A 12357-nucleotide genomic window follows, 5' to 3' on the forward strand; every position below is an offset into this window, starting at 1 on the left:
CCGAGTCCTCGCTGCGCCGCGCTCCGCTCGGGGCAGACCGGGGGACGCGCGCACCGAGGGCCCGGCGGAGGCAGCGCGCGACTCGGGCACCGATCTCCGAGCCGCGGGGTGAGTGCGCCCGGAACCCGCTTCCAGCCCGAGGCCCGCTTCACGCTGGGCTTTGTCCCCTTCCTCGCCCCTCCCCAGGCTCCGAGGAGGGGACCCCTGCGTCCTCGGCACCCAGCACGGGCCTGGCCAGGCCGGCCGCTCTCCGGGGACGGCTTGGGCCCGCCGCTGCCTGCAGCCTTCTCCCCACCCGCACTCTGACCTCTCGCTCACACTTTGGAAAACTCTGGACCGTTATGCTCTGCGGGGTCCCCTCCCCCGCTTGCCCCCCCACCTCCTTCCCAGTCCCCTCTCCCAGCTCCCGGGGGCGGAGTCAGGCGGGGGCAGCCTCCGCTGCCATCCCGGGTGCTCTAATGGGGGGCGGGGGCTTCCGCAGGCGACCCAGACCACGGAGGAGGGACAGGTAGGGGTGGGGGATATGTGGCTGGGATCCCTGCTCTTAGCCAACCCCCCCAGGTCGCAGAAAGTTCCCCTCACTCCACTTGTCCCTGGGCCCCTTGGCCTGTGGACCCCGGGCTGACCTTGTGCCTCCTCGGGGCCTTAATAAACGGGCATCAGGGCCCAGGGAGGGGCCTCGGGTGTTCCCTTCTGGACCGGTCAGGGCAGCTGCCGCCTTTCCCTTCCCTATTTCTGCCGCTCAGCTCCATGCCTCTGCCCCCTCAACCCCCTGCCTCAGCACCCCCTGTTATAGCCAGGAGAGCCCTGCTTCTCATGATCCTTCTCAGAGTCCCCGGCTTGTGGACTTTGGGGACCTCCAGGGGCTTCCTGCCACTCTCAGCCCCTGAGCCCTGCCTGCTCCTTCCCAAACCTCACCTCCACCCCTTAAGGCTTGGGCAGACCCCCAGAGCAGATGCGAAGAAGTTGCAGCTGGAGGCTGAACCCAGGTTGGTTCCCCTGCCTGGGGTGGTCTCTCTCTCTGGCCTCAGTTTCCCCCATCAAATAGAGGTGACCACAGGAATGATGTGGATAAAGTGCCAAGTGGGGCCGGGCGTGCATGCAGTAGACGTCTAATCCATGCAAGGGCTTTGTCACATTCCTGGGGTGGGAAGGAGTCTCCCATCCGAGGGGGTGACAGCCCCATAGTGGGAGCAGAGCTGTGATGGGGGTGCACAGGTGCTGGGGGAATCCCGAGGGGGTCTTGATCCAGCCTGGGGCATCCAGGAGGGCTTCTGGAGAAGGTGGTAGCTCAGTTAAGACCTGAGGGTGAGGGCAAGGGCCGAGGTTTGTTGGGGAATGAGGAAGGGTGTGCCGGGTGGAAGGGACAGTGTGTACAAACACTCCTAAGGGAGTCAAAAGGCTGCAAGAAAGGGTACCAAGCAGCAAACAAAGTGTGGCAACAGGGGCATGGCGTGATGGGGTTGGCAGAGGCCAGGTTGGTGGCACTTGAGGCTATGGTTAGAAGTCTGGGTGTTCATGGACATTGATGGAAGCCACGGAGGGTTTTAGAGCAGAGGAGGAGCACGGCTGGGCTGAGGAGTCCTGGAGTGAAGGGAGGAGTCCAGAGCGAATCAAAGCTCAGCCTGGGGTGGGGGGTCTTGTGGCTACAACCTGAAGGCCGAGTTGACAGGTGGGCTGCAGGGAAAGGGTGTAACTGGTGGGGGGACCCGCATTGAGAAAGTCTCAGAGGCCTGAGGCTGTGCATTCCAAGATCTGCAGTAACTGGTGGGGAGAGATAGCAGGAGGGGCACAGGGTCACATTGTGGAGGGCTCAGAACACAGAGCAGAGGAGCTGGGAGCCCTGGCAGGTGTGTGAGCAGGGCAGGGACATGCCAGATCTCGGCGTCTCAGGCTCATTTGTGAGGCCAGTGTGGGGGACACACTGGCGGGGGCAAGCTTGGCAGCCTGAGCACCGAGGGAGTGTGGACTCTGGGCTCAGTTGAGAGCCAGGCTCTGGCATGGAATTTGAACCCAGCCCAGCCACCTCCTCAATGCGTGGCCCTTAGTGAGCAGTGACCCCTCTTAGAGCCTCAGTTTCCTCATCTGTAAAACAGAGGAGGAGCACTGGGAACATTTAATGGGGCTGGGCCTGACGCCCCATCTACCTGCCCCACCCACCCACTCCTGGCTTTGGGGGCCCTTAGGGACAGCGTCCTGAACTTTCATGTCCTCCCAATACAAATCAATAGTCAATTAAAGCCAGATCCCTCAGTATGGACCTCAGTTCCGGGAAGGGTGGCAGAGCTGGTCCCACCCTGCCCCACCCTGGCACATGTCCCAGTGCAAGAGACATTGAAGCTTTAAGAGGGAGAGGGGCTTGGTCAGAGCCACCAGAGTGCACCTGTGGCCACAGAGCTAGAGCCAGGGTGGGGGTTTGCTGGTCAGTGGGGTTCAAGCCATCAGTCCCAGCTGGACTGACACCAGAGTGAAAGAGGGGTCCAGGAAGGCTGGAGGGTTCTGAACTCCTGGAAATAGGGTTCCAGGCAGCGAGGACAATCCGTGGGCCCAGAAGAGAGACAGCGCTGGAGAGGTGTGGCGGGGGGGTGGGTGCGAAGCAGGGAGAAGTTGTGCAGGGTTGGGCCACACTGCCAGTGTTGCCAGCCTTAGTTCCCCCTGGTCTAGGGCCATGGGAAGTCCCCAGAGGGTTGGGATTGGGCAGATTAGCCCCCAGACTCTCCCAGGACAGGATAGACCCTGTGTTCTGAGCCTGTCCTGGGGGGGTCTGTGAGAGGCACCCACGGCGTCCTCAGGCCTGAGGAGACCCCGCCTCGTGAGAGTGACACAGTGTCTTAGCTGCTCAGCTCTGGGTCATAATCACCCCTTTATGCTCCTTGGGCCGCGTGGGCACACAGAGCCGGCTCCAAGATCGCGTGACCCACGCCCTGGCGCCTGCTTGGAATGGGTGCCCACTCGCCCCCCATCAGGGCAGCACGGGAGCCCCCAGAGGCAGCTCAGCAGGCTGCACCTGGCCCCGAGAGAGATCACACAGTGGCTAGAAGAGGACACAGTCATGTGATTCAATGTGGGCTCCAGACCCGAGGTCCCACCACAGCTGGGGGACTTGGGCGAATCCCTGCTCCTCTGTGAGCCTCAGTTTCCTTCTTGTAAAAGGTAGAGAGACCCACCTCCAGCCAGAGGCTGTGAGGAATGGCGGCAGCTCGGCACCTGCCACAGGGGAAGCCCCTGGATGATGGCTGGGTTGGGCAGGCAGGGACCCTCCCTGGGGCACAGGTTCTAGGTACGGCAGCCACTCTGTTCCCTCTCTCTCCTGCCCCCCATTCAGCCTCATTTGCCACCTGTCATCTCCCCATGGGCAGCCATTCCCTTCCCACGGGCCACACCATCCCCTGGGAGCTTAGGGATTGCTGGACCTGCCTCAATTTTCCCATCATGATGGCAGTGCTGGTGGCTCACGCTGCTTTGTTGCAAGAGGGGTGGAGTGAGGGGTTGGCCTGGTGCCAACCTGGCCACGTCCCTCCCTGCCCAGGGCTGTGCAGGGTTCCTGGCTGCCTTGTGGGTCCAGTCCACACCCTCTTCCCTGCTCTTCTCTCTCCCCAACTCCCTCTGCGAACCTTTAAGTGCTGCCCCTTGATCTTCCCCAAGCTGTTCCTTGTGCAGAGACTCCCTTGCCCCCGATTCTCAGTCACCCTTTAGTCTCCAGCCAATTAATAATAATAATGTTTTTTTATTTTTATTTTTTTATTATTATTTTTGTTTGTTTCTTTTTTGTGACCGGTAAGGGGATCGCAACCCTTGGCTTGGTGTCACCCGCACCGCGCTCAGCCAGCAAGTGCACCGGCCATTCCTATATAGGATCCGAACCCGCAGTGGGAGCACCGCTGCGCTCCCAGCACCGCACTCTCCCGTGACCGGTAAGGGGATCGCAACCCTTGGCTTGGTGTCGCCCGCACCGCGCTCAGCCAGCGAGTGCACCGGCCATTCCTATATAGGATCCGAACCCGCAGTGGGAACACCGCTGCGCTCCCAGCGCCGCACTCTCCCACCAGCACCGCACTCTCCCGAGTGAGCCACGGGGTCGGCCCAATAATAATAATGTTAAATACAGAAGCAACACGTGCAAATGTCCTGAGGCAGGACTGTGCCCTGAGGGCCGTGGACAGAGAAGAGACCTGGCTCAGGTACTCACAGGTGCCCTATGGCTGCTGTGGGGGTGGAGGGAGCAGGGCAGGAACTGGGGGACCAGAGTGTAGGTGATGGGCTGGTCCAGGTGGGTGCTGATGGGGTGGGCCAGGTAGAACCAGAAGAAAGTGTTAAGAAGTGGGCAGATCTGGGGTAGATTCTGGAGGCAAGGCTGGTGGGACTTGGTATTTTCCCAGTCCATTGCAGAAGACCCTACACCTGGGGTCTTCCAGGAAGCGAGAGTCATGGGCTTTGCAAGATTCTGTCCCCATCATGGGAAGTTCCTGCAGGGAGAATTGGAGCCTAAGAGACCCTAGAAACTTTTGTCTTCTGTGGTGGTGTCTGAACCCCATTCCCCCAGTGTCTGTCCTACTCAGTCACCCCTATTCTTGCTTCATCATCCAGGCCTTGAAAACCCCCATTGTTGTGGCCACCACGCTGCCCCCAGCAGGCTGGAGTGACGGATTTGGGGGAGTCCATGGGTGAACCCTTCCTGCGCCTGGCTAAGCTCCATCCTGCCCATCCATCAAGAAGGCGTGGACCCAGCAAGGCTTGGGCTTAGAGAGCCAGGGAATAATTAGGGGCCGCCCGGTTTAGAAGGCGGCTGCTCCTGGCTCCCATGGGGAATGGGGCTGCAGGGGAAGCTGCTGTGGCTGGACCCTCAGTGCAGGTAACCCTCACCCATGCCCTCTGGGCTGCAGGCTTGCTGTGCTGCCTCAGTTTCCCCAGAGGCTCTCCAAGGGCCTGCCCAGCTGACCCGAGTGGTCTGCATCTGGCCTCCTTACTTCCCAAATGTAGCCAAGCAGATGTGCATCTACGGGCGGAGCCAGCCACTGTGGTCACCCTCCCCCCAGCTGGCCATGGGGCTGTTTTCTCCAGTTGGGGCCACCGCCTTTCTCCTTGGCTACTTTTGCTCTTAAAGGGCCCAGGATGGGGGCTTAGGGCAAGGGACCAAGTCTGGGCTTCATTTTCTCCATCTGCCTGGTCCCCAACTGGTTGTGTCCAAGTGCATATTTGCAGTCTGACTGTGTGTGTGCACAGATGTGTACAGGAGGGGGATCTGTGTTTGCACGTCTCTATTTGTTATCTAGCTGGGTGCACATGTGGTCTGCTGATTGTGTGGCCTGTCCTAGTCTGTCTGTGGTCTCTGTGTGATGTTTACCTGCTTGTGTGCCCGTAGATCTCTGATTTCACTGTGTTTGTATTCGCCAGCGGCCTGACCATGGACCTGTTCATCAGAGTTGAGACTTAGCTGGGGTTGGGGCTCAGCTGGGGGTTGGGGGCTGCGGTAACAAAATACCACAGACTGGGTGGTTTATAAACAACAGACATTTGTTTCTCACGGATCTGAAGGCTGGAAGTCCAAGATCAAGGCACGGGCAGATTCGGTGTCTGCTGAGGGCTGTTTCCTGTTTCAGAGACAGCGCCTTCTCTCTGCGTCCTACATGGCAGAAAAGGCGAGGGAGCTCTCTGGGGCCTCTTTTATAAGGTCACTAATCCCACTCAGGAGGGCTCTGCCCCCATGACCTTATCACCTCCCAAAGGACCCACTTCCTAAAGCCATCATTCAGGAGATTACATTTCAATGTATGAATTTTGGGGGGACACAAACCTTCGGCCTATAGCAGGAGCCTAGCACTTTCTTCCATCCATCGCCCCATGACCCTTTCCCATTTTTCTGTGACCCTATGCCGCCCCCCACCCCCGTGACCCTTCCCCATCGCTCTGGGATCCTCCCATTGCCTCCTCCATGAAGGTCCCCCCGGGAGCCTAGCACTTTCTTCCATCCATCGCCCCATGACCCTTTCCCATTTTTCTGTGACCCTACGCCGCCCCCCACCCCCGTGACCCTTCCCCATCGCTCTGGGATCCTCCCATTGCCTCCTCCACGAAGGTCCCCCCTATTTCCTCGCTGCCCTCTCTCATGGCCACTGCCTTCTCTCTGCAGACGCTGCCCCATCTGACGCTCGGCTCGAGGCCTCTCCGTGAGGGACCGGGGGCCATCCCCGCTCCAGGGTGGAGGTCGGAGGTCACTGCCAAGCATGGCGTCTGCCTGGGGCCCTGGCGTGGCATCTGTCGTTGGTCCCATGGGCCTCCTTGTGGTCCTGCTAGTCGGAGGCTGCACGGCAGAAGGTAAGATGCGGTGCAAGGGTGCGGGAGTCGCATGTTTACAGGTGTGTGTGTGTGAACACGTGTCCCCACCTTTTCCCCAGGGCTCCCCGTTTGGTGAAATGGAGCTTCCGTGCTCCGTGTATGAGGCTGAGTGCCTGCTGTGTGCTGGGCCCTAAGAGATTCAGAGATAAATAATAGCAATGGCATTAATAAACCAGCGATGGGAATGATGTTGACAGTGTCTGTTTCCCCAGCGCTAACTGTGCACCAGGCTTGGTGCTGAGCACAGACATTACCTGCTGCATGTACTTTGAGCCTCATAAAACTCAATGTGTTGGTTCTGTTACCTTCCACATTTCCTGATGAGGGAAACTGAGGCTCAGAAGAGGCAAGGACTTACTCGAGGTCACTCCTGAATCAGCCACGGTGTTCACCTTCCCTTGCTGTGAGCTGAAACGCCAGCACCCAGTGGCAGACACACAGGCAGAGAAACCTTCCCAGGAAGAGCCAGAGGAGGCTTCTTGGGAGAAAGGGCATTGGGGCTGGGGTTTTGTGTGTGTATAGGAGTTCGCTGATGGAAAGGACATTTCTGGTGGAAGTGACAGCACATGGAAAGGCTGGAGGTGAAAGAGGTTGGTGTAGTTTACAGATGGGCAAGGCTGCATTTCTGGCTGTAACATGAAAAGGATGAGGGTCAGTTTCAGGCCCAACGCCAAGACCCACCCCACCAGGAGGGACCTAGAGGAGGCATCACTCAGGCCTGTGGGGACATAGTGGGTCACGGCAGTGGGGAAAAGAAAAACTGGGTTCCGCATTCAGGCTGTTTGAATCCTGGCTCTGCTGCCGACCTACTATGTGATCTTGGGCCAGTGACTCAACCTACCTCACCTGCTATTTCCACCTTGATTGAACGGGGCTCCCAACATTGCCTGCATCCCAGTATTCTTGTGCCAAGGTCCTGCAATAAGCCCCTGCCTGCTGCTTGGCATGTAGTGGGCCTGCGACTCTGTGTCACTGGAAGCATAATAAGTATTGCTGCGAGGTGAGGACCCTGGAGACATACTCCCTTGCCTCGTCCTTTCATGCTTTTTCTGGTTTTCATGTTGGTTTTAGTCCATGCCTTACACATTCCGGTCAGTCACCACAACCTGATGGGGTGGGGTGAATGCTGTTATCATCATCCCCCATGTACAGCTGGGGAAACTGAGGTACAGCAAGATGAAGTCACAGCCAGGAAGCAGTCATGGTGAGATTTGAATCCGGTTGCCTGGTGCCAGAGCCTGGTTCCCAGCCCACACCGCCTTGGTGCCAGCGGCCAGGCATGGGTGGGCTGTGATCTGTCCAGCCACCCCCACGGCCTGTGTCTTCCTGAGCTCTGTTCCCTGCAGTGGGAATGGCAGGCCACAGGTGCTGAGCATGGTTCGTTTTTCATTTACTCATTTAATTCTGGGTTTCTCCACCTTGGCACTGTGGACATTTGGAGCCAGATCATGTCTGTGCTGGGGACTGTCCTGTGCATTGCAGGACATTTAGCAGCATCCTCGGCCTCCACCTGCTCCATGCCAGGAGCACCCTACCCTCTAGTTGTGACAGTCCAACAAGCCTCCAGACAAAAATGTCTCACCCCCAGGTGAGAATCACTAATATAACTTAGCTGACTGAATAAATAATATATATACAACTTCAACGTCTTGTTCCCATAATAATTATCAGTCTTGGGCATGATATGGTATCTTATTTATCATTATACTGAAGCCTCAACAGCCCAGGAGCTGGGATTGTCCTCATTACAGGTGGGGAAACTGAGGCAGCATGGTGGAGGTCATGGAGTTTGGAGACTTCTCCAACCTGAGTTCGAATCCTGGTTCCCGTGTATTCATTCAGTGAGTTTTTAATAAGCATCTACTGGTTGCCAGGTGCTGTTTTAGGCACAGGGGGCAAACCAAACATCCCACCTCCTCACAGAGCTGATATGCTAGTGAGGGAAAGACATTTATGTGTACGGCATGGTGGGGTACTGGGGAGCAAAACAGCAGGAAAGGGGACGAGCATGTGAGGGGAGAGTTTGGGGCTGCATTTTAAGTGCGGGGTAGTGTCAGGGAAGGTTGCAGTGACGAGGTGACATCTGAGCAGGGACCTAAAGGTGCTGAGAGGTATGCCCCATGAGCATCCAGAGGAAAGGTGTCCCAAGCAGAGGGCACAGCATGTGCAAAGGCCCTGAGGCAGCACCGTGCCTGGCGTGTTGAAGGCATATTGAGGAGCCCACGTGGCTGGAGCAGAGTGAGGAGGAGGAGACAGGGAGGAGGGAGGGGACGGGGCAGATTGTGCGGAACCTTACAGGCTGCGGGGAGGACTTGGGCTATTCCCTGAGGAAGGTGGAAGCCATGGAGGGCTGTGGGCAGAGGAGAGAGGGGACCCGATGAGTCACAGGTGGCTCACGGGTGACCTCTGGCTGCTGCAGGGAGAACAGACTGTAGGTGGGAGCCAGGGGACCGGGGTCGAGGTGACTGCTGGTCCAGGTGGATGGTGAGGGAAGTGTGACCCAGGATGTCAGCACCCAGTGTGTAGCCGTGACTTGCTCAGTGGCTCTGTAATCATTACTGCTGTATTACTGTAGGTGTTGGTAATGACCTAGACTCAAACCCAGGTCTCCCTTCTCCAAGGCTGGGGCATGTCGACCACAGCAGGTGAGTCTGTTTAGCAGGAGCCCTGTTGTGTGGGATCCAGCAGCGGGGCTGTGGGCACTGTGGTTGGCACTGACAGCTTCAGGAGATGGCCTAGGTCTTTGGGGAGCAGATGAGTGGGGGCCGCAGCCCTCGGAGAGCCCCAGGCAAGCAGCAGAAATGTTCACCAGCCAGCAACAAGAGGGACAATTTATGCTCCATAAACAGCTTCTGGCCCAGTGGGGCCTTCCCAGGATGCTGTGGGACTGGCTTGGGCGGGGTTGGAGGGGACAGGGTGGGTGGGTCACCAGCTTTGGCACCAGAGTCTTCTCTGCAGAATCTAACATGGAAAAACAGAAATCGGGCCAAGCCAGGCTACAGAGTGGGAGGCTCAGGCCCCAGCCTCCAGAGAGGCCTGGATTCCCTTCCCAACCTCTGCAATGTCGGCATCACCACTCTGAACTTCAGTCTCTTCATCTAAGAAATGGGGACACCCATGGTGCTTGTGGTTGGTGAAAACCCACAACCCCATTTATCCAGCATGCACTCTTTCCAGTCCCCTGGAGCCGGGTGGGACTGGGTTGGAATCCTAGCTCTGCCTACCACGAGCTGTGTGACCAGCAGCCAGTCACTGACCCTTTCTGAGCTTCGGTTTTGCTCCTCCGTGACACAGGCATGAGAACAGTGCCGAGCCCTGCCAGGCCTAGCAGCTCGTGAGTGCTTGCTGTCAGGCCCAGATGTCCTTCCTGTGGCTCAGCCCCTTCTCTGAAAAGAGGGGGGATGGCTTGTCCCAAGGAGAGCTTTTAAGCATCCGCAAGAAATTTTCTAATGGGGGACTCAGTGTGGGTAGAGAAAGCTCTTCCAGGCTGGCTCGGATCCCTGAGTCGCCTGGAGATAGACTGAGAAGGCATCTGCTCGGCAGAGGGAGAGCATTTGGGAGGTGTAACCCCTCCAAGCCCAGGAGCAAGTGGGTAACAAGGTCAAGAGCTTCATTTTCTCCAGGGTCACCAGATACAGAGGAGGCACAGGGTCCTAGGGGACAGGGACTGCCCCTTGCCCTTCCTGCAGGGTACCACATAACCAGGTATCGCAGCCCAGTGCGATCAGGGCCTTGATGGGGGACACACCCTGGCAGGGTGGGGACATGAGGGGATCCTGACCCAGCCTGCAGGAATCTGAGGAGGCTCCCCAGGGGAGGTGCTGGCCGAGCTGAGGCTGGAGCTGCCAGATGCAGGGAGGAGAAAGGGGGTGCAGGAGGGAGGAACAGCACAGGGGGCTGAGTCCAGCTCCCGTCCTTCCTCGCTCACTGGATTGAAGGGTGCATTGGGCGTCTTCTGGCTCAGAGTCATAAACAAGCCACTGGATGCCTCTTTGCTACCCACAGCCAGCTTCTGCCCTGCCTTCCAGCAGCTCCCGAGGGACAGTTTTACCAGAAGTAAGATTCTTGACCTGGCTGCAGTGACTTTTCCCCATGTCCTTGGCTGGGGACACATATGGCCCCTGGTCATCATTCCTAGGAGAGGAGGGGGCAGCCCAGGCAGTCAGAACCAGGGAGGCAGGCCCAGCCTGGGGCTCAGCATGGAGCAAGGCATCTGCCCTGATCAGGATCAAAGCCAGGATGTGATAGGAGTGAAAGATGTGAGCTCAGGACAAAGACCCGGGTTCAAATCCTGCTGCTGTCATTTCTGGGCTCTGTGACCTTAGGCAAGCCTGTTAATGTTCTTGAGTTTGTACACTGGGATTACCAGTCACTGCCTTAGAGGGATACACAGAAGTTGAGCGCAGCCACACATGCCTATGTATACAGTAGGTCTAGGATTTTCAAGAGAGATGGCCAATGCAGACACATATGGTCGTATCAACAGGAGCAGACCTTGCATGACGGAGGTGAGACTTGTCCGGCCACTAGGGCAGGGACTGTGTTTTATTCAGAGCCCAGCCTGAGCCATGGATAGGAGGAGTTGGGGCCTCTGAGCAGCTAGATTTGGAACCTGAGGCCTCCTTGAGCTTTTCTGTGCTTCTGAACAGTTGGAGCTTTCCAGAACTTTCCAAATAAACCCATGCGTTCCCTGCACTGACTCCACCCATTTCCAGCCGATCCTGGAGGCCCAAAGACAAAATGTTGCTCAAGTTTGCTCAACCTCTGCCTCTCCTCAGACCCAGACTTTTACTAACTTAAAAAAAAAAACTTTTATCTAGCTCTTTTTCTTTAATCAGCTCACTTTTTTGTTTAAACAATTTTATTTTAAAAGATAACTTCAATTTATCTTTAAATAGTTTTAAATCCAAAAAAGCATCCAGGTACAAAGTCTCCTTCCCTGTGTCCAGTGACTCAGTTTCTCTCCCCAGAGGCAGCCACTGTTCCTACACACGCACACGCACACACACCACACACACCACACACGCTTCCCCATTTTCTTTTTCCTTATGATACAACAGTAGCATTTGCTATGCTTTTTTACCCCTGACCTTTTTTTTTTTTTTTTGCATTTAGTAGTAAATGTTCCATCAATAGCAGTTCATTTAAAAAGCATCTTTGCCGCTTTTTACAGTTGCATAGTATTCCACTGCACGGATATCCCGGTATTTGTTTGCTCAGTCCCCTTTTGTTGGATATATAGGTTGCTTTCTAGGGGACCTTGTAAGTATGTTGTAGCCCTTGAGTCTATTCCTAAGAATCTCAGATTCATTCAATTCTCAGTTCATTTTATGAGATACATTTTAGCATTGCTGGGAATGGAAACCCAGTATCCCTTCTGGTGATTCAAAGTTACTGAGAAAATAGTCAATAAAAAGAAAACAAGGTTAATGAATTCTGGATAGACACTGTAGCCTGTCCTGGCAGAGGCTGTTGAGGCTGCTTAAGGTGTTAAAAGACATAGTAACTCCCACTTGAGACTTTCTTGGAGAGATTTAATACATCTGATCGTCATTGTGGGGGATGGAGAATGGGGGTGCGAGAGCCACAGCCTGGAGAAATGAGCTTTGTTCAGCTCAGCCACTGGCTGCTGTGTGTGTCCAACCAGAGTAAGTGCCTTGCCTGGTCTGTGCCTCGGTTTCCTCACATATAAAACGGGGATTATGGTGACCCTGCCCCTGTGTGCTGTTGGAAGGATTAGATGTCACTCACCCTTTCTGAGCCCCTGCCTGCAGCTCAGATCACTCTCTTAAGCCCTGACTCCTCGTGTCCAGCCACCTCCTGGACGCCTCCCACAGACCGAGACTCTGGAGCTCTGGGTTCAAATGCTGGCTCTGATGCCATATCCCATGGTCCCTTCCTACATGGTGCCTCAGTTTCCCCACATGTCCCACTAGGGAATTAGATCAAGTTATCCCCTTCTAAATTTTTTAAGGGCCCTCCAGGGTTGGGCTGGTCACCACTGGGGGCCTCCATGTGCTG

General features: G+C 56.3%; 1 protein-coding gene across 1 annotated transcript in view; it reads left to right on the forward strand.

The window, feature by feature from the left end:
• Positions 1–6186: 6186 nt before the first annotated feature.
• Positions 6187–12357, forward strand: part of PTPRS (protein tyrosine phosphatase, receptor type, S) — a 69453-nt gene continuing 63282 nt past the window's right edge. The window contains exon 1 of the mRNA XM_008571519.1: positions 6187–6315. Coding sequence (XP_008569741.1) covers positions 6225–6315 — 91 coding nt within the window. The 5' untranslated portion in view covers positions 6187–6224. The remainder of the gene's footprint in view (positions 6316–12357) is intronic.

The sequence above is a fragment of the Galeopterus variegatus genome, unplaced genomic scaffold (assembly GCF_000696425.1).
Source record: "Galeopterus variegatus unplaced genomic scaffold, G_variegatus-3.0.2 Scaffold695, whole genome shotgun sequence".
NCBI lineage: Eukaryota > Metazoa > Chordata > Mammalia > Dermoptera > Cynocephalidae > Galeopterus > Galeopterus variegatus.